Raw genomic sequence first — 22,041 nt, 5'->3', positions numbered from 1 at the left:
TTTCAGTATACTAAGCAAAAAGTGAAGCATCAGTTTGCAAATTGAACTTTTATTTGAGATGAAAAGGGTTGTTACTAAACCCTTCATTATAAAGCGATTAATGTTGTATTGCAAGACACCATGCTATGCATGAAAACTCGTTCAACATAAATTTTAATCCCAACCATCTATGGTTTCTTGTGCTAAACAGGGCACACAGGAAAACTGAAGCTACTCCATTTCCAAAATCACTTGCAATGCAATGATCCCTTAAGCTGGCACCCAGGTGCCAAATATGACTAATCCAATCATTTGGGTCAGACTTATTGGGAGAGGACCACATCAACAGCCCCATGCCATTCAGTGCCTGATTACATTTTTTTTTAACCTGCTTGATAGATGACTGGCTGGTCCCATGACCATATATTGGTCAGATGGGCCATCATTTTAGCCTTGAGTTTAAGCCAGTAAGTGCTTGAGTGGCTGCTTTGGTGTGTGTGATATAACAGGCTTTAGTTCATCCTCTTATTATTAGCAGCTAGCAAACACTGAGCATGTATTGCTATTACTGATAATAGAATAGTGGCCTGAGATTAGAAGAATTGTGTGCTGTTGGGCAAAGCTTTGAAGGCATGGATTGTTGGCATAAGCCTGGAACAATATTTCCAGTGCACATGATACAACATTTCTAGCCTAGTTCTTTCTTTAGGTCTTCAAATTACAGTGCTCTGAACAGTTCTTGCTTTCTGCCCTATATATCTTGCTGTTATTAAATAATGTTGCTTATACAGTATCTATCCATTGCTTGAGAGAGTGCATCGCTGGCATCTTCAGCAGTATTTTATGTTTATCTTCAGTCCTGCTTTCTAATCTGTCTTCAATAAGTGTTTTGTTTTGTTTTGAATAAAAAATGGCAGAACTTTCCCCAGTCTCTAGCAAAAGCAATAAAGCAGCTTTCTCTGTCGCCTTAATGATACTGCTTCCCCGAGGTGCTAAAATCATTTTTTTCTGTTAAAATTAAAGGTGAGCTATCTTAGGTTCTACGATATTTTACTTTTTTGAACTTTGGAAAAAGAAAAAAAAGTGTTATTTATATAGATTTAAGATTTTGGCAAGTTTAGCTTAAATGTTGCTTTGGCTATGTATGCTGCTGCCCACCTAGGTAATTGGCTGAACTTGTAAATATCAAGCACAGAACTGAATTAAAACTTGGTACTGGTAGCTCACTCTTAATACATAGGGTTGTAGTAGAACCCCAAGGCCAAATAAAGTATAGTGAAAGTGCTACTGACCAAAATGATGGCATACACACAAGATACAATTTGTGTATGTGTTAATACTCTTCTGTATGTGCATACATTTAAAATAAAAATATCACAAATTTGTTCATTTGCTAGACCACCATATCCACATCAAGGTAAACATGTGTAGGGCTTGTGATTATAGTTCAATACAGCCATTTAGAACTTCCAGCCTATGAAAATAATATGCTGCCATGTTGCTTAACTTGATATGGGTATGGAGGAGTACAAATTTCAGGTTTTTAAATTTGGAACTTAAAGGAATAAAATACCCCAGGCAATTTTCGCCATCCCTGATTAGGTTGGGCGTCATTAAACCCTTTCGCTCTGTTTTCCATGGTTGGTGAATGTACAGATTCTCCTCAAAGCAGAGAGATTTTAACTAGGGGTATATTTTTCATGCTGTGTAAAAAGTTGAGTGAAACATTACCAGTGATGTTGCTCATAGCAGCCAGCTGTTGAAATCTATCTAATTGCTGATTGGTTGCCCTGGGCAACATCGCAGGTAATGCTTCATTCCACTTTTTACAAAGCATGATAAATATACCCTTTAGAGCAGTGATCCCCAACCAGTGGCTCGTGAGCAACATGTTGCTCCCCAACCCCTTGGATGTTGCTCCCAGTGCCCCCAAACCAGGTAGTTATTTTTGAATTCCTGACTTGGGGGCAAGTTTTGGTTGAATAAAAACAAGATTTCCTACCAAATAAAGCCCCTGTAAGCTGATAGGGTGCATAGACTCTACCCAATAGCCAATCTTAGCCCTTATTTGGCACCACCATGAACTTTTATGATGCTTGTGTTGCTCTCCAAGTCTTTTTACAGTTGACTGTGGCTCACAAGTAAATAAGGTTGGGGATCCCTGCTTTAGAGTAATCAATTCTGCATGCAGGGTGATGATGGAGGTGCTGAATGACCAGCCTAAGGGGGGCACGGTGAAAATATTTGTTTGTTTTGTGGTTTAGATCATGTTCTTGCACTTTTTTTTAACATAAGCCCTTCTCAATGAGCTTGTGCAAAAAGGGGCATTTTTTCCTTTAAGACCATGGGCTAGCTGTGTGTGTATGCAGAATGTTTTCAGGTCTTTCTTAACAACTGCAGTAGTGTCACATACATCCCTCGTATGTAATGTTTCCGAAAAAAAAGTTAGGTACCTCCCCAGTTAAAGTCTGTTTATTTATTGCTAATGAACTGGATGCCCGAACAGAGAATAATGCCTTTAGCCAAGGGCCTAAAGTAGAGGGTTGAAGAGAAGTTGTTAATGGACATATACTGTTTATACCTTCTTTCCCATGTGCTATAAATTTTAACCATCAAAATTCAGGAAGACACCACTGGCTACAAAATTTATGTTTCTACATTGCTTATCGCGCTGAAAGTATTAAAGATAATTTAGTGCACTTGGTAGAGGGAAGTTTACTCCTAAAAACATGCAAACTAGTGTGTTTTTATTTATTCAAAACTGGGGAAACCTTCTCTACTGAATCATTTCCTTGTGGTGTTATGTACATTGTTTTTGTCTGTTCTGTTCTTGCCAGATACACAAGCAGGGCTTTATCACATAAAAAGTTTCCTTCTTTGGGGGCATGGGCAAAGAAACACGATAGTCTGATATGTACCAGTCAAATTCTCAGGACAGGCTCATGCACAAACCAAAGATTTTTTTTCCTTTTCAAGTAATCTAACTGGCTCACCTTTAGTTTAAAAATCAGCGTGCCATGGATTAGACCACCTTTACTGCTTTGCCTAAGTTTGCATTGATCCATTGCTGAGCTTTGCATATTTTGTCCTTCCTTTGTCAAACAGTTCGTCGCTTGGAACGCCAGATCTCTGCATCGCATTTGGGATGTCAGTTCTTGCTCTATATTAAACTATATGCTTTGTCTTGTGCAGGTGTTGGCTTTATGGAAAAGGCGCATGGTGTGAATTTTTAACATGCAACTTTACATTTGTTTTTCATTTTACACTGCAAATTTTGTGTCTAAAGGCATTTTGCCAGGACTGTTTATCGAATGTGGATCTGTGACTTGCAGAAATACATAATTTTTTGTTTGCTGTATGGAAGTGGAAGTGTTGTGCTGCAGAAGGTTTATTTTGGCATAATTATGCTATCCAATTTTCTTTTACTTTTTGCATACACAAGTAAAGCAATTTTTGCTTTGGTAATAAAATAGCTTGGTATGCTCTATATTTTTAAACTGGTCTTTAGACTGTTTCTAAGCAATCATTTTATACGTGTCTGACCCCTTATCCGGAAATCCATTATCCAGAAAGTTCAGAATTACGGAAAGGCCATATCCCATAGACTTCATTTTAATCAAATAATTCACATTTTTAAAAAATGATTTCCTTTTTCTCTGTAGGTATCAAACAGTGCCTTGTACTTGATCCCAAGTAAGATGTAATTTATCCTTATTGGAGCCAAAACAATCCTATTTGGTTTAATTACTGTTTAAATAAATAATTTTATTAGAAGTAGGTCCAAATTACAGAAAGACCTGTTATCCGGAAAACCCCTGGTCCCAAGCATTCTGGATATCGGGTCCCATACCTGTACATAATTAGGGTAATTTTGATGGCAGAATTGGACTTTATATATTTTTAAGGGCTAAAGCTAATCATACATAAGGCCTGCTATGTTGACATAGATACCAAATGAGTACCTATTAGATCAAATTAGATCTAACTTTTAAGCTCAGTGATGGGATCACATGGAGGCCCAAAGAGGGCCATTAACCACAGGTCACATGCATGGAGCAGCACTTAAAATATTAATTAATTTGGGCCTATGCACATGCCTCTAGACAGCCATTGCCTATGTTCAGGCACCTTAAAGGACTGGTAACACTAATTTTATGTAAACCCCATTTTATCTTTTGATTGTAAGAAACAAAGCCAATGTGTTATACATGTTTGCTATGTAAATGTGCCCAGTAGCCCAATTTCGAGTGGCTGTTGTCATGGCTTTTTTTTGCCTCTAGTGATACTGGTATAAGCCAGTCATCATTTGTTTTAAAGGGGTTATAAATGCTACTGCACTCTACTGATCAACCAAACTTCATTCAGTTGTTGCTGGACTACAGATCCCAGAATGATGTAACATATAACGGAGGGTGAGGCATGCTTGGAGCTGTAGTCCAGGAACATCATGGTTATATTCTTAAGGTTAAAGACACACAGAGCTACTAGTAGCAGCTACTTTTTTGCCTCGAGAGGCAACTTCGACGATCGTGCCGCCACGTATGCCATCCCACCGGTGATTGACATTTTCTCCGGTGGGATGTCATATCAGGGAGTTTAGTCGCCCGCAACAAGGAAGATTTGTTGCAGGCGACTAAACTCCTTCGTGTGCCAGAGCCCTAAAGCAATATTGCACAGAATTTTTCCCCAAATCTCCATTGCCAGCGACTGCTTTAAAATGCAAAAAAAATCCTCCAATGAGAATCCCAGCTGATCTGTGTAAATCTGGCTCCCTCTTTGTTACTGGAGCTGAAAGCATTAACCACGGTTTCCTATCACTGAACAGGTCTGCCATTTATTCCCATGTTTGATTCCAATATAATGAACTCACTGGTACATTTTCTTGCATCTTTAATTGCTTTTAAGCAACTTTTATACAACCCCTTTAATGCAAAATGTCTGAAATATATCAAAAGCTCTGGTTCATGGCAATGTTACTTTGAGGCATGTTGCATATTTGCATAGTTTGATATTAACAACAGTACTTTTATTCCAATGGACATCACATACAAAAAAAAACCCTTGCACAAATCCCAGTGTACATCATAAGTAGCCCTATTGCAAGCAAGAAATATTTACGTTTGGCAGAAATGTATCTGACTTGTATAAATGTGTCCAGTTCATCTAGAAATAGCTCACTTGGCAATATTTCACTTCTCACGTAATTGCCAGCCCCTGGTCATTTACTGAATAAATAAATAAACAAGCATGCATTTTATATTTAGATCTTTTTGTACTATTACTGTAGCCCTTCTAAATGGGCTCTGAGGAAAACTAGAATCCAGTCACCTAATTAGGAAACACGCTTCTCTGTAAGTATGTCATTCAGGTCTACTGAGCAAGCACTGCCTTAATCTGTAATTAAACATTGCATGCATTTGATTCACTTTTTACCTCCCAGTGAGCATGATGAGCATTCTCGCCTCTTGCAAGAATCCTAAATTCTGAAATTTGAATCTTGAATTTCAGAGCTTTATTCTGCACTTAACATCCCCAAAATGTTACAAATGCAAAATCTTATTTATACCTGGGTGCCTGTGCAGGAAATAATCATACAGGCGTGAAGTGACGGCACACACAGGATTTCCAAACAAGAGTCGCAGAGATGCAAAAATGTTCAGAGGTTTTATTATGATTATTATTATGATTATTATTATTATTTATATATATATATATATATATATATATATATATATATATATATAAATGCTTTATAATCCTTTGTCTTTCTTTGTGCATGTTTCTGTTGCTAACAGAACTGTGCAAATCCTAAAACATAAACAAGTGTTTTAAGCTTGATTTACGAAAAAAATAGACCTATCTGCAGCGCTATACATCCTATTCCTAAACAGTAGCAAAATGTAACTTTTTTTTTTTTTAAGTATAGTTTTGTTTTTTGTTTTTTTATTACATTCATTCTATATATTATAAAGTTATCTCTGCAAGACAACGGTCCACAGATGCTTTCTGGCAAAAATATTTTTTTCCCTAATCTTGGTTAAGAAAAAGTCTCTTTGTGTCTTCCCCTCCCAATTATCTTTCAGCAGGCATGGCCTGGCGGAACGCAGCAGATATTGCTGCCATCTACTTGGCAGCAGCTTCCTGGTGTAGCGCTCCACAATTCTGTTCAGCCAACCGCCATGATTCCAGAGACTATTGGGAATAACCAGCAGCTTACTGATTGGAGGTACAGTGTTGCTGACATAAATTTTATTTTTATTTTTACACAGGGAAGTTCTTAATTTGAAGTCTAGAAGCTAATGCAGAGTTTGCAAAATTAACCTATAGATTGATTAGTTTAATAAAACACAAGAAGATAATTGGAATATTCCCATCTATATTTTTAAGATTTTCATTGATGTTTGTTTTTTGAAAATGTATAGATTATCTGCTTAGTTTGACTTAGTGCTGCCTTTTTGTTGTACTTTGTTAGTGTTTTCTTAATGGAATTAATATGTAAAGACCTCAGACCTCATTAATGCATGCTTTACATTCCCATAGTCTTACACAACCTAATTTTCAAAAAAAAGCAGGGATAATGTAGAAAATGTAAAGAACATGGGATGATTTGCTAATTGTTTAAACTCCATATTTAATTGCAAAGGGTACAAAGACACCATTTCAAATATTGAAACTGAGAAATTTTGTTTTCTAAAAAAAATTTGATGCCAGCAGTGCAGAGTTGACAGTGTCACCTCTTATTTAACAACATTCTATAGCTATTTGGTAACCGAGGAGACAGATTGCTGTAGTTTTGAAATTTAAATGTTGCCCCATTCTTGCCTGAATTTTAGCTGCTTAACAGTCTGGGTCTGGGTCTCCTTTGTCCTATTTTTCCTTTTGTAATGCATCAAATATTTTCAATAGGTCCAGGCTGTAGGCAGGCCAGTTTAGCATACATACTCTTAATAATGAACTGTTGTAATACGAGCAGAATGCTGTTTGATGTTGCTTTGCTAAAATAAGCAGGGCCTTCCCTGAAAAAGCGTAATGGATGATAGCATGTTACTCCAAAATAAGCATAAATGGTAAATGGTGCCTTCCCAGATGTGCAAGCTGCCCTTGGACGTGGTGACCATGATTTCCAAAAATAATTTTCACATTTTTTATTTAACCTCAGGCCCAGACCACAGGACACTTCACCTCAATCTTAAACTTTGCCTCAGTCCATCTTAAATGAGCTTGGGCCAAGATGAGACAGTGTTCCTGGATCATGTTTATATATAGTTTCTTTTTTACATGGTTGAGTTTTAACTTGCATTTGTTTATTCAGTGATAAAATGTGTTTTTGGAAGAATTCCTGAACCCATACAGTGTTTTCCACTACAGAATTGTGTGTTTTTAATGTAGTGCTATCTGAAGGCCTTATGCTTGTGGCCATGCAATCTTTGCTTATGGCTTTGTCCCTTCTCTGGATTATCTGAATCTTTTAAAGATAGTTTACTGTAGATTTTAAAATCCCCTAATTCTTTGCAATATATTTACTCATAAAGTGTTTCACACAGTAGTGTACCCCTCCCCATCTTTACTTTAGAGGGACCAAGATGCCCTTTATAGCATTACACAAATTATACAAGTCTTTTTTGACCCCTTTCCTTCCTTCCTTGAAATGTATTGCTGCCATCAAATTCAAAATGAGCATATATTTTTCAGAAAACAAACATTTTTCAATGTTTTAAAATTCAATGTGTTGTCTTTAATTGCTAATAGTGTAAATTTATGGTTTGTGTCAACAAAATGAGTGGAACTGACTCCTGTAAGTTTCTATTGTGGAAAACTGTAACTGTCTAAAGTACAGGTATTGGATCCCTTATCCAGAAACCCACGGAAAGGCCATCTCCCATGGACTCCATTTTAATCTAATAATTCAGATTTTTAAAAATGATTTCCTTTTTCTTAGTAAAAATTAAACAGAACCTTGTACTCCCAGGTCACAAGCATTCTGGATAACAGACCCCATACCTGTATAGTGTTCCTGTACCATTGTCATCTAAATATGTATAACTGCCTGCATTTTGAGGTGACAAACTTAAAGGTGTGCAATAGAAATCACCAAACAGCAATCCCACATTTTCCCACATCCTTGCATCATTTCCGGGGGAGAACCAGAAATAATATAATGAGGAAAGGGGGGAAAAAACCTGATAAACCTGATAACAACTGTATGTACAGTGAATTGCTTGTTCAATCCTGAGCGTTTTTCCCTCCACTTATTTCAAGCAGAAATGCACATTCCCATGGGAACCAGTATAGCACACTGATGCAGCAACCTTCTTTATTGGCCAACCATGTGACTTTGGCAGCAGCCCAGCCTTTGAATGTTGGAGTGGCTCATGTAGTTCGTCAGCAACAGAATAGCAACACATCAACAAAGAAAAACAAGCAACAGGCATCCCAAAGCAGTTCAAAGTAAGGGTTTAGTATAAATTTGCCTTTCTGGCTGTTTCTATATTTTGTACTTTTTTTCTAGGCCCACTGATATTTTTAAGCTCAGCATATGGGCAGTAAAAGCCTTGACATTGCCTTGAATGGTAGGCATCTGAAGTGTGCTATTGCACTTATGGTTCAGGCAGTAATTACTTGCAGTGTTCATTCAGTGTATGTGTACAGGGTTCATTCTTTTGGTTTGGGAGTAGGTTGTGATAGTACTTGTTTGGTTTTATTATTGTAGGGCTCTCTCGTCCTTGGATGTTATTCCATCACAAGTTTATTCACTGGTTGGAAGCAGCCCACTTCAGGCGTCTTCGTCATACAACCCACTTCTCCCACTCCAAGAACAACGTCAGCCTATTGTTATTCCAGATACACCCAGCCCTCCAGTGAGTGTTATAACCATCCGAAGCGATACCGATGAAGAGGAAGATAGCAAGTATAAACCAACAAAGTAAGTATTCCTATAAGAATAACTTAATGGCAGCTTGAAATTTTCTTCAGAAGTGTTTTGCAACAACACTTGTTCCTTGCCACTGCTGAAACTTTTACACAGAATTGCATATGTATTTTCATATGTAGGGATTGTACATAAAAAATGAATTTAAAAAATAATGCTCTTATCTGTAAGCATATTTTAGTTGCTTTCTATAATTTTCCTGTATTTATTCATCATTCATTCTAATGTTTAAAATCATATCAAGTACATAAATGAGAATATAGAAATAAGTGTTTACATGTATATCAATGCAGATGTGCAGATAAGGAACATGACATGGGTAAAGTCATTCATGGCTTTTGAAGCCACAATTTTTTGTGGGTAAAGTCAGAGCAAGAAATTGCTGTGATTTGCATTTTCTGCAATTAGAGTTTTAAATGTAAGAATGGGCTTTTATTTCAAAAACTGTACTTTACTTTACTTTTTATTTTTTTTCCTCAACCTTTGTTATGCGGAATTATCAGTATAACCTAAAAATCAACTAGGTTAAGGCTAGGGGCACATGGTACATATGATCAGCTTTTTTCCACCCTGTGTTCTATATGCTGGCTGAGAAAAGCTGATCTGCTCCTATCCACTCCTCCATGTAGCTTCACAGACTGGCACAGCGTCAGCCTGTGTTCAGCTAAACGGAGCTAATTCTGGCCCGAAAATTCATACATTTGTGTTTTTTAGCCCAGAATCTGCTGAACACAGGCTAACACTTATACTTGTCTTTGGAGTTAATGCTATACTTAGAAGCTGCTTTTCTCAGCCTGCATACAAAGCACAAGAGAAGCAAAGTGGATCATCCACCCCTGTGTCCCTGCCCTAAGGATACATCTGTTGAAGAGGGTTTGTTTTAAAAATGAAGCAGTACTCTAATTTAGTCAACTTTTACATGCAAGTCAGATGCAAGTCTTTTCGAATGTTTTGCCACCACTTTTTTTGGCTACTTTAACATGTTAGTCAAAGTGTTTGAAAGCACCTGTTGTACCCTTAAAATTTAGAGGTTTTTCAGTTTAGTTTTGTACAGAGCCTGGACTTGCGATTGACTGGAAGAACTAAAACCATTGTATCCTACACAGCTTTCTGATTAGCGAATGTCTGCCCTTTAGCCCAGTTTCAGCTGAAATTCCTGCTAATATGGCTACACAGCAGCAATAGAAGAGGTTCAGAATTTCTGGCAGTGCAGTGTAACATTATGCTGAAATGCCTACAAAACCGCCTCCAATTGTCCGATTAAAAAAAAAAAAAAAAAAAAAATAGATCTTCTGCTGTGGAAGAAAACATACTAATATGAGCTTTAGCCTAGGTGGATTATTGTGGATCTTGGCAATGTACATATATAAAGTAAATACGGTAATTTTATTTTTTCAGCTCTGGAATGAAGCTGCGATCCAATGTTATCAGCTATGTCACAGTAAATGACTCTCCTGATTCTGATTCGTCTGTGAGCAGCCCTTACCTGGCAGATCGCCACACTTCAGTTAATGGAGTGACTGGGGTTTTTGATATGTCAAATAGCCGAACAGCTCACAGCCAGAGTTTGAACTCGCGTACAATCATTGTCCCACCACTGAAAAGTCAAATGAATGACTGCCCATTGGATACCCAGCTAACAGGTAATTCTTTCTAATCCAGTTTGATTAGAAATTTCAGTCAAATATATTATGTTTTAAGGAGCTTCTTTTTAATGATTTTTCCCCCTATTCAGTTTACAGTTGCTTTTACCAAACCTCTCCTCGTCCATGGAACATATTTAAATTCTTAATTTGGCCATTGCTATTCACATTCAACTAATGTTTTAGTGCTTTATATTTATTACATTTTCACTGCATATAAAAAGTAAGCACAAAATAGTCTTTAACTTTCCCTGTTACTTATATGTGCTGTTTTATTTGCTTTTTGCAAAATGCAACTTATTGTATGTAGAAGCACAAATAAAATCTATTTTCAGGAAACTAATTTTATTCTTAGAATGCTGTGTCTCTTGTTACCAATGAGATGTGCTTGAATTTTTTTCCCCTGCTCCCTTACAGGTGTTCTAAGCGGTGCTGCCAAGATAACTAAAAGTTGTACTGCTACAAACGGACAATCAAGCAGCTGCATCACACAAACGGGGTGTCGCTCACATCGCATGCTGAATGGAGTACAGCCGCTCAACCTCAGCCAGGTAATTATGTTCAAATACTTGTGCTTTTTTTTAAATATCAAAAATACCAAAAAAACACCACCCTTAGGCTGGTAGTCATTTAACTCCTACCTCACCTTCTTGATGTGATAGCCTCAACAAAAAATAAAGCTCTAAATTTTGGCATCTTTAGCATCCCAAGGTCACAACAGCACATTAATGGTGAAGAGATCGGTACCTCTGCAGGATTCCCCTAATAGCTTCACATTCAGAGCCCATACATGGCCACTATTTACATTACATTCAGGTTTGTCATTTAGATTTCTGTTGCATGGCAGCATAAAAAGCTGTGTATTCTGCACCAGTGGTGGTAATCAGCGCTGTATCAGCAGCTTTTATGACAGATGTAACCTCACTTTGTGCTAAAGTGTATTGTTTTTTGAAAACGTAACCCAATTACTCTGAAATTCTGCAGTTTCACTGGCAATTAATACTAAAAAATAAGATCAGGCATCTGCTTTGGACAACTTTAAAGCTGGGAGAAAGTGCAGGCAAGAGTTTTGTTGGTTTTTTTTTTTTGGTTTTTTTTATTGGAGAGCCTTGGAAACGGGTGTTTAGTTTTGAAAATAACAACCCCAACTACTTAAAAGGCATTGGTCGTTACAGTACACTGCTGAACCTATAGGCTTAGGGGCACATTTACTAACCCACGAATCCGAAAAATTCCGATTGGAAAACAAAGATTTTGCGACTTTTTCTTATTTTTTGCGATTTTTTCGTCGCCGTTCCGACTTTTCGTAAATTGTCACGACTTTTTTGTGGCCGTTACGATTTGCTCGTATCTTGTTCGTACGACTTTTTCGTATTGAGCGCTCGTAAGCGGCAGGTGAAACTTTCAGACATAGCATGATTTTGGAAGTCTCCCATAGGACTCAATGGCACTCTGCAGCTCCAACCTGCCCCAAGGAAAGTCTCCCATAGGACTCAATGGCACTCTGCAGCTCCAACCTGGCCCAAGAAAAGTCACCATACTGAAGCTTGAATGAATTCGAAACTTTCGTACTCTGCGCAAAAGCTGCGAAAAAGTCGCAACTTTTCTCGCAAGTCGTAGCGCTACGAAAAAGTCGCAAAATTTTGCGAAACATTCGTAATGGCTACAAAAAAGTTGCAACAATTTCCGCAAAAAATCGCAAAATACCGATCATTACGAAAAAAACGCATTCGCACGCCTTCGGACCGTTTGTGGATTAGTAAATCAGCCCCTAAGTGTTTAAAATAGGGATGCACAGAATCAAGGATTCGGCCAAGATTTGGCCTTTTTTTAGCGCGACTTTTTGTCCCATAAACACAGAAGTCGAACATTTTCGCCACGTGGTTCTTTAGCCCTTCAGTGGGCTAATTTGCATATGCAAATTAAATTCAGATTGGTTTGGTATTTGGCCAGATCTTTCACAAAGGATTGGGGTTCAGCTGGATCCCCAAATAAGTGGATTCAGTGCATCCCTAAAAACACAGCATTTCTAGACATTCTTTTTAAGGCTTTATTTATTCTTTTCTATAAAGACCATTGTTACCAAGAAATGTTTGCAAAGGATAGACGGAGGAATTACAATTATTAATATACATATAGGGCCTTAGCCCTGTATTAGCAGGCAGAAATTGCTAATAATTTTTCACACCACCTCAACCCTCTATAACCCGTTAATGTAACTGTCGCAAGTTCAGGTAGAGGGAACATTTTTGTCTAAAAAACAGTGCAAATTTACACTCTTTATACAGCTTTTTACACCTGAATTTTGCATTCAGCTACACACTCATTACACTGCTTTATACATATATGATTTTATGCAGTGCAGCACTTAGTTTGGTGGTGAGGTGTATTCTAAAACCACTGGTGTACACATCTTTATAAATAGAAGCTATATTAGATACTGGCCTCTTAAATATTCAGTCCCTTGTCCAGGTTACTTAAAAGTTCCCAGTTACTGGATATTTACCTGATCAACCTCCATGTTGAGCTAAAACAAGGGTGATCCAGTCTTTTGAGTTTGTGAAAATATGAATACTCTGCTTGTATATTATTTTAAAATTATAAAAATTACATGAGCATACTTTATTTCAGAACCAGCAGTCAGCCATGATGGGAACCCAGGAGAGAAGCATGAACCCAGGTTCTCGAAGACAACAGGCTTATGTGGCTCCTCTCCCTTCAATATCTCAGGCACCATTCACCTTCCAGCACAGCAGCCCCTTACATTCCACTGTGCACCCTCATCTTGCAGCAGCTGCAACAGCCACCAGCCATCTGACAAGCCAGCCTCACATGTACACCTATGCCCCTACCACTGCTGCATCTCTGGGGTCAACTACATCAATAGCTCATCTGTTCTCCCCTCAGGGTTCCTCAAGGCATACAACGTTTGCTACTCACCCTAGCACTCTGGTCCACCAAGTCCCTGTCAGTGTTGGGCCCAGCCTGCTGACCTCTGCCAACGTGGCTTCTGCACAATACCCTCACCAATTTGCGGCTCAGTCTTATATTGGTGCCTCCAGGGGTTCTGCAATATACACTGGATATCCTCTTAGTCCAACCAACATCAACCAGTACTCCTATCTATAGTCCATGATCTGCAGGCTTTTCCAGGATTGACTGTTACCTGGCAGAATTCCTATGGAGCAAGCCTGATTTAAGGGGCTTCTCTCAATTTCTATTGACTGCATTGTAGTAGTCACATAAGCTTTGTTCAGTGTTAAAAATTTTCTGTGGTTTCATGTATCTTGGACTTTAGAGCATTCTCTTTCATTGCTAAATCATAGTTTGGGACTGGATTGATTTAGGGTCCTGTTTTCCTGCAGATGATTAGCTGTACCCTGTAAGAACTATTTTGTCTTTTCTTTTTTTCTTTTTTTTTTAATTGTATGTAGTATTTTAACACATTTCTGCTTAGTAGTGGGAAAGTCAGTCCTCTAGTTTAATAGTATTTCAGGTATTTTCATTTATTGGTTTGAGTCATTAACAGTTTCTTTCACTCACTTATATCTGGTAATTTTAAAAATGTTTAACAATTTTAATCATTTTTTTTAACATTTTCCCAATTTTTAAGCTTTTGAACTACATTCCTTGTTTTCCCAGTTTAAAGGATTTATCATTTTTGACATATCTGCATTGCATTATCAACACAAGCAAGATACTGGCTTTTACTTTTTCAGTGATTCCTTAGCTGTGTTTTGTGTTGGCAAATATATCAGATTTATATCCCTTCTTTGGACATTTTCTTTATCATATTTGTTTCTCTTTACATATATAGAACCAAACAAGTCTAGTATTGTGGATCATTTGGAAAAAAAATCTTAACAGGGTATGAGATATGCTAAATTTAAACAGATCCTTTGTAAGGGTTGCTTATTTCAGTTCTCTATATGATGAAATGGTGCAGATCTGTGCATTAGTACAGTCATACAATTAACCCGCTGCTACTGAAGTTTTTAATATCAGTTGTTCTCAAACAGTACCCCAGAAATACCGGCTTGTCCAGTTAGGCTAAGGGCACACAATTCTGATGTGTTTTGTATTAAGGTGGAGAAAAGTGAATTTGCTCTCCACTCCTTCATGTAGCTCCACTCCACATTTTTGCTTAAAATTGAATGCAGTAGTTAGTAAAAATAACAGTTCACTTATTAAGACAAAAAAAGATGTCCTTAAGCGTTTCATCCCTGCTGAGTCCCAACAGGCACAAAACATGTTAGGCCATCCTTTCATGTCCTCATAAAGGAATTTTTATATTTACTAACTACTGATTTGACTTCTTGAGAGTCTCTCATCATCCTTTTTATGTGATCTCTTATCATATACAAATAGACTAGGGTTAATTGTGAGACATTTTCTCCATATTTAGCCTGCTTAATATTACACTATTTAAATGTGGTGCATTTATACTTTGTTTAGGGCAGTATACAGCGTTTTCTTACTTGTTCTTATGCATTTTTTTCTCCAAAATCCACTAAGTATAGCTGAAAACAAGCTGATGCCCAAACCGCAGGCAAAGAAAATAAGATAATCTGCATCGTGTGCCTGTAGCCTAAAAAGTGTTTTATTTTCCACCCTTTCTCAGGAGCAACTCAGTAAGGGGATGGGGATGCTGGCATATTTAATAACACTGGAAACAGACATCAGAGGTGATGTTGCCCTTGGCAACCATTCAGCTCTTTGCTTTTGTTTTACAGTTTGTAGGTGACCGTTCAAACGTAATTGCTGATATGGTTGATATGCGCAACATCACTGGCGATGTTGGTCTCCAACCCTAGGTGATACTGTTCTTACCACGCTCCCTGAGTTTAATTAAAGTTTACCGTTCTTTGAAAACATTAGATGATACAGTTCTCAACAGCATTTGAAGAATGTCCACAACTTTCAGCTTTCTGAGTTAAATAGTAAATAGTTGAAAAAATACATTATTTCAGTTGCTTTCAACATCCAGAACGGTAAACAAGTGTTTGGAAGCTAACCTACCCCCTTAATTGCTGTTGGGCATACAGAGTTGCTCCTGCAGCTGTATTTTCCATGTGTTTCTGCAGCGAAGAGCAGTGGAACACATTTAATTTGAGGATAAGAAAACCATGTCAGATGCAGTGTGTTTAGAATGACAAATAAATGCTTTCATGTGGCAGTCTTTGATCTTGTTGCCACTGTTCTGGAGACAATACAGGCAAATCTCCCCACTCAAACAGTCAGTACAACTGTTTGTGGTGCACCTTGGCTCTGCTTAAGATCTAAACAGTGCACCTATTGTTTCCTTCCTTATGTTGCATTTTTGCATGCGGTGTGGCTTAGTAATTGTTAGTAAGTCTTAAGGTGGCCATACACTGAAAAATCTGCTCGTTTGGGGACTTGCCCCTTGACCGCTTGATGTGGGTGCTATCAGGTTGATCCGATCGTTTGGCTGGAGGGTCATGTGATCAAATCACATTGATGGGATGTAGGCTGAAGGGGCGAGGTTGGGTAGGCAGTCTAAGGGCCCCACACAAGCAGATAAGTTGCTTACTTGGCCTGTTGCCAGCTTTTATTAGCCCGTGTATGGTCAGCCCACCATAAGTCTGAGGGTAGTGCTTCTGCCTCATGTCCCTTGCAATTCTTGCAAGCTAATTGGGTGGGGTACTTAATATGCAAGAAATCCATATTAACGTTAAAGTCCCAGCTCTTGCAGGTAATGGTCCTTTAATAAGGACAGGTTTTCTAGAAAAGGAACGGTAAACCATGAATGACTTACCTACCCAATCTTTTTATTTCTGTACCACAGTTCCCATCGCCTCTGGAAACTGTAACCTTAGCTTTGACTTTGTTGTAAACAAACACATCACTATAAATAATACTAGTTATTACAGCTATTCATTTGCATATTTCCCTAGCACAAAACCTTAATATACATTATATAGGCTATTTAGGGTACAAATACCTTGGCACCTGGTAAGGAGACCCACATGGAATAAAGTCTTCTCTAGAGCACACACCTTTCTCTGTTGGTGGAGTCACATCTGCTATGTGTATATATAACATTGAGCACTCACATCTGCATGGAAAAGCTTGTCACATTTTATCCATTTACAGAGAACATGCAAAAAAAAAAACAGAATTTTAAATTTTCTTATAGAATTTCAAGTTATTCTATAGGTTTTGTAATTGTGGTGTTTTAATATTTTACACAAGGTTTGAATGAGTGTACATGAAAACAATGCTTTCAGATCCACAGTGGCCCATAATGCTTTGCTGGCCACTCCAAATAGCATCAGAAGGACCATACTGAAATGCATCTTTGTAATCAAACTGTTAGTGTTGATACTTGAATCTTTGTATGTGCTGTCAGCTTTTTTTTTTTATTATTATTTTAAAAAGGTGGATGATTATTAGTGTGTGTTCTTAGGTTTTATTTCCCCTTTTGATTTGTTTTTAAACCAAAACGAATTGTGGGAATGTTTGTCAAAATAAGTTTTTAGGACTTATCACTGTAGCACTGATAAATATAAATATATATGAATATAAATATAAAGAGTCTGATATGTACTCACATTTTTTAATGTGAGTAAACTGAATATTTCTGATTTGTTTTGCACAGGTATGTATGGTGATTGTTCATGTATGTTTCACTTAATGTAGTGCCTTAAATGCTAATGTAGTGATTAGTTTACAGTACGCTTGCCTTATAATAGGGCTAGCAAGCCCCTTTAATATAAGCAATTCCCTAAAACCTAGATGTAAAAGAAAACGTAAATAACAATGCTGTTGGGCTATTATGGAGTTGCCATATTGCTTTTTTTTTTATATATATATATAAAAATATATAGAAATCTTTATTCCTTTTAATGTGTTTTTTTGCTTCTATCCTTTTTCCATAAAATGTTTTGTTAAACACATATTGAATATCTACAGGCTTCATAAATGTGCAATTCCCCTTGCCTGTCTTTATTTGTTGAAATCTAAACATTCCCTGTGAGTATTTGTAATGTCTTAGGATGTTTATACCAAAGAGAGTTTAGCTTTGTTGTACAGGGAAGCAGCATGGTGGGTTCCATCACAGGATAATGATCCAGTGTCACGCAGAACTATGGAATATTTCCTCTGAGTCTGCTTAGCTGTCTGTCAACTTTATGTAAATTGTCCAACAGGGCTTTTGTAATTCTCCTTATCAGCTGTCTAATACAAGTCAGTGCATGATACTTTGCAAGTCACTTGTTTCCCTTTGCTGTTTGTTTAACCGCTTCAGTCCTAAACTGCCACCTTGGTTAGGTCCCCACCCAGTTACATGTACTAAAGCTTGTACGTTATAGAAGGAAAAAGTAAGGAATTCCATACATAGTACATTTCTGCTGTAATACCATATCAAGTTGTTGCCTCATTAAGCTTGTTTGCCTTTAAGCTGTGTTTTAAGGGAAACTAATTCATTTTTTCTGTGCCTTTTTAAAAGTGTCATGTAAAATCTTACACCCCAAGGCATAGTGCTTTAACTGTCATGAACCAGGTTCACCCTGCTTCATGTGCACTGGACACCATGATAGAAGAATGTTGGTGTCCATCAAAAACAAGCTTTTTAAAACGGTTTCCCTATATTAGAGAATGCCTACTGTATGTTTTTTTCAGTTTGTAGTGATATTTCAATATGCTTCTCATCCTGTATCTGTTTTTATTGTAAGGTGTCCTGATCCCCAAGCTTTAAGGACAATGTTAACTACTACTTGAAACACATTTTAAGTGATAAGAAGTAGTAGCTACTACCCAATGTGATAAAAGCCTTCAGCTGCATTTTATTTAAGATGGTGTTATAATTGTGAAACAATCGTAAGATACTTTTGTTGAAGGAATTCTTGGATAATTACATAATTAACCCTTTTAAATGTAGTTTCACTTTTACACAAGCTATAATAATGTATTTTGTTTTTTTCTATAACATTGGAGCAGGGCTGTGTAATGTGAACCCCACGGATTTCTATGGCTGGCCCCAAGCATTGACAGAACTGCCTCATAACAGTAATCTTGCCCCCAAAGAAGTGAAATAGCAGGTCATTGGTCTCCCACAGAATCTTGGACCACATTGCATTAAATATTCAGACCTAAGATTAGATAAAATATAAATATCCAAGAAACTTTTTTTTAAGAGGTACTGTAATTGTGGAGTAGGTGGAATGCTGGTCTAGTAATGGAAGCTACGCAAGTGTACAGCCCTCAAATTGCCCTCAAGGGGGTCATGATATAACCCCATGGTGCAAGCCAGGGTTTGTGTGTCACAGAGAGTAAGGGTAAAATATACCTTTCTAAGACGCACAAGAGCAGAACTTCTATTTTTGGAATGGAGTTTCATCTATAGTTACATTGTTTTAAAAAAACAAAACAAAACAAAATGCCCATGGCCAGAGTAACCTGTAATAATGGATACCAGGGCCTAAAACAATGCCCTACCTCAGCAGTCAGCTAGCTCAGATATTGGTTGGGCAAGCTAAAAAACCTCTTTGGGGCAAGGGCACATGGGGTGGGTTGTCAACCTGTTTATAAGCGCAGGCTGACGATCGGCCCCTGCGCTCTTAAAAATAAATAAACCTTCTAGCTGTACCTTGCATTTGTGGTGGATATCGGCTGTGTGTGCCTTCACCAGGGCAGATTCAATGCTTCTAGAAGCAGGCACAACTAGAAGTGTAGGAGCAAATTGTCTGTCTGTGCTTATCAGGAAGCTGACTATCCAACCAGAGTGCCCTTGCCCTTAGCCTAGAACAGCATTGAGCCATGGATGTTGTATATATATCCTCCCCCCATGGTTCAATTTATTGTCTGAAAGCTGAATGGTGGTCAGGCTGTTCCTGAATTGGTAAGCCACAGCAGAAACAGCTTGATTTGGCTTACCACTTGAATGACAAAATTGGACGACAAAAATTGGACAAATATTTGTCATTTGATTTGTTGGCTATGGCCATCTTTAGGCTTTACCTTGAGTGCAGATGTCCGAATGAATTCTTATACTAGACGGCTATTCCCATTGTTCCAGGCATGAAGTAGCATTCATAGTGAAAGCTATAAGAAGAGGCTTGAAGTGAAACGGCAGGGGTTCAATTTTTTGATGTTTTGGCTATTTGGGGATAACAGGGATGCTTGTCCTATATCAGCCAGTTTTTATTTGCTTAGATGTGATAATGTTTTGTTACATTTTAAGGATGGCTAACTGGCCATAATTGAAGTTATCACCATTTCAATGTTGCTATTTCATTGCTAAAAATAAGTAATATGATAAGTAAACTTATAGTTCCCACTATGAGGGAAAATGTATAATATATATTTTTTTTTTGGGGGGGGGGGGGGGCGGGAGTTTTTGCTGCTGTAGTGTGTGAGCTAATTAATTATCCTATATCTTGGATCTAAGCCTCCTTCTCTGGGACTCGGCAACATATAATTGTGGTAACTTTAATCATTAGAAGGCAGATGACATGAACTCCATATGGAAAATGTTGGGGAGCTGAGACAGCCGGGTTGTGTGGCCTGTCTTGGCATGTCTGAGAGAGGACAAGCTGTACATACTTTTATTTTCATATCTTTTTTTTTTTTTTTTTTCATTTTACGTATTTCCCCTATTTTATTCTTTGCAGTGTACATACCTATACATAGATTATTCTCCGTCAATATGTAGACTGTATTTGTGAGCCTTTCTTCCTGATCTAACTGTTCAGAAGACAAGTACGTGCCTATGTTACTCTATGATTTATATATTTGTTTATTTGGTTTTAACTGAAGGTAAAGTATTATGATCCATATTAACTTAATGGCCTTTCGCTTGCTTACTGGTAATCGTTTTTGCTGTCCCGTTAAATGTGCTCAAATCAGTGTCATAATGCAAGCAATAATTACTCCGTCAAAACAAAAAACCTTGTACCAGTAATATCTTCTTAGATGAGTTGGCACTATGTAACTCCAAGCCTACTGTGGAATACTCTTGTTTAATCTCTCTTGAAACCAGCATGATTTAAGCAGTGTAACAATCTTGCTAGTACGTTTGAAGGCGCAAATACAGGTGGATTTGTAAAAAAAATAAATAAATAAAACAAAAAAAATTCCCCCTGGTTTGTAATTGTTGTTTATATTAATAATAAAAAATATTGTCTTAATCCCACGGTAACCTTGCACTGCATGTGTCCATTGTTGCTTACCTTTATACAGCAGGTGACCACCTTTCTCCATATTAATTTTGGCTTAATGTTTATCACTACATGTAGCAGTGCGTTAGTATGTAATGTTAGTGTTATGTTCCATTGATAACTGCAATGATTTTTTGTTTTAATATATTTGATATGCTAGTTGCTGTGTGAAATTTTTACCAATGCCCATTTTTCTAGCTGTGCTTTTATTTCCTTTTTTCCCTCCTCCAAGCAGCTATATAACGTTTCTGGGAATAACTGATCTGTGTTTGTATTGCTGGTGTTATGGGGGAGGGAGGGGATGACACAAAATCAAACAAAACAACAAAAAAAAGGTAGACTTTAAAATGACTAACTATATGGAAAAGGGTCCATTGTGAAAACCTAGAATATCTTTGAATTCAATGTTTGTCTTTGGTTTTACAAAGTAGCTTGTATTTTATGTATTTTCTACATCATATGGCAAAATGTAGATTAATTGAAATGCATCAATAAAGAGGGGTAATTTTCTTTACTTTTCCGGTTGTCTTCAGTATGCCTTCATTTTTATTTCATCTTTAAATAAAAACTTGTTGACCTTACTTGCTTACTAAAATCTTGCTTTTTCAACAGGAGTTCAATGAAAATGACTTGCTGAACATTATCCCTATTGTTTTGATTAAATAATTTGATTACATTTGATTAAATAATAGTTTGTATTTGTTGCACTTGATGGGGCCGTGTATACCACTTTTCAAAATGAGCTCAGTGAACAGGGCTTGTGCTGAACATACATAATGCCTATTTTATTAAGAAATATCTATGGTTTCTGTTATTTCTGCTACTAAAGAAGAAAATATAACCAGTTTTACTTAAGCACTTCTTGTCACTTCCTGGTTCTGACGAGCAGTGGAGAAGCTGATAAAACTAATTGCCAGTGCACTGAGAAGTAGCAGTTTAAAGAATGGAGCTTAGGGAAAGGAGGGGTTTGTTCAAAGCCCGATAAGGAACTTTGAACAAATTGCCCTGTTTATATAGGAGTGGAGGAAGGAAGTTCAGTGAAACAACCACAATTTCCAAACAGTGATTTATAATTGCTAAAACATAGGAAAAGTTGGATTTTTTTTTTTTTTTAATTAAAAGTTTGCAACATGCATTTTTAACTCAATAGCTATTTATTGTATTTCTTTTTAAGCAAAATCGATACTGATCCTTTAACAAGAAAGCCAGTTTAGCACATTCTGGCTGTGCAGAGTCAGTAAAACAAATTACTAGTCCACAGATGAGCCCCTCTGTATAATGAGCTGCTCCTTATCTAAAAGCTTAACAAAAG

The 22,041-nt window shown here is 37.3% G+C and overlaps 1 protein-coding gene across 5 annotated transcripts in view; it reads left to right on the top strand.

Moving 5' to 3' along the window:
- The window catches only part of hipk1 (homeodomain interacting protein kinase 1), a 51,728-nt gene extending 30,482 nt beyond the window's left edge, over window positions 1-21,246 (top strand). For 3 of the 5 annotated variants that reach the window (XM_012964479.3, XM_012964473.3, XM_012964492.3), the window contains 6 exons: window positions 6,063-6,205; window positions 8,242-8,427; window positions 8,690-8,902; window positions 10,307-10,551; window positions 10,969-11,102; window positions 13,183-21,246. In XM_012964479.3, the coding sequence (XP_012819933.1) occupies window positions 6,063-6,205; window positions 8,242-8,427; window positions 8,690-8,902; window positions 10,307-10,551; window positions 10,969-11,102; window positions 13,183-13,680 (1,419 nt within the window). In that variant the 3' untranslated portion in view covers window positions 13,681-21,246. 5 annotated transcript variants of the gene reach the window in all.
- The last annotated feature ends 795 nt before the right edge of the window (window positions 21,247-22,041 follow it).

Source organism: Xenopus tropicalis, chromosome 2 (genome assembly GCF_000004195.4).
Source record: "Xenopus tropicalis strain Nigerian chromosome 2, UCB_Xtro_10.0, whole genome shotgun sequence".
Lineage (NCBI taxonomy): Eukaryota > Metazoa > Chordata > Amphibia > Anura > Pipidae > Xenopus > Xenopus tropicalis.
The sequence above is the reverse complement of the archived record's forward strand: the minus strand, read 5'-3'. Positions and strand labels throughout refer to the sequence as shown.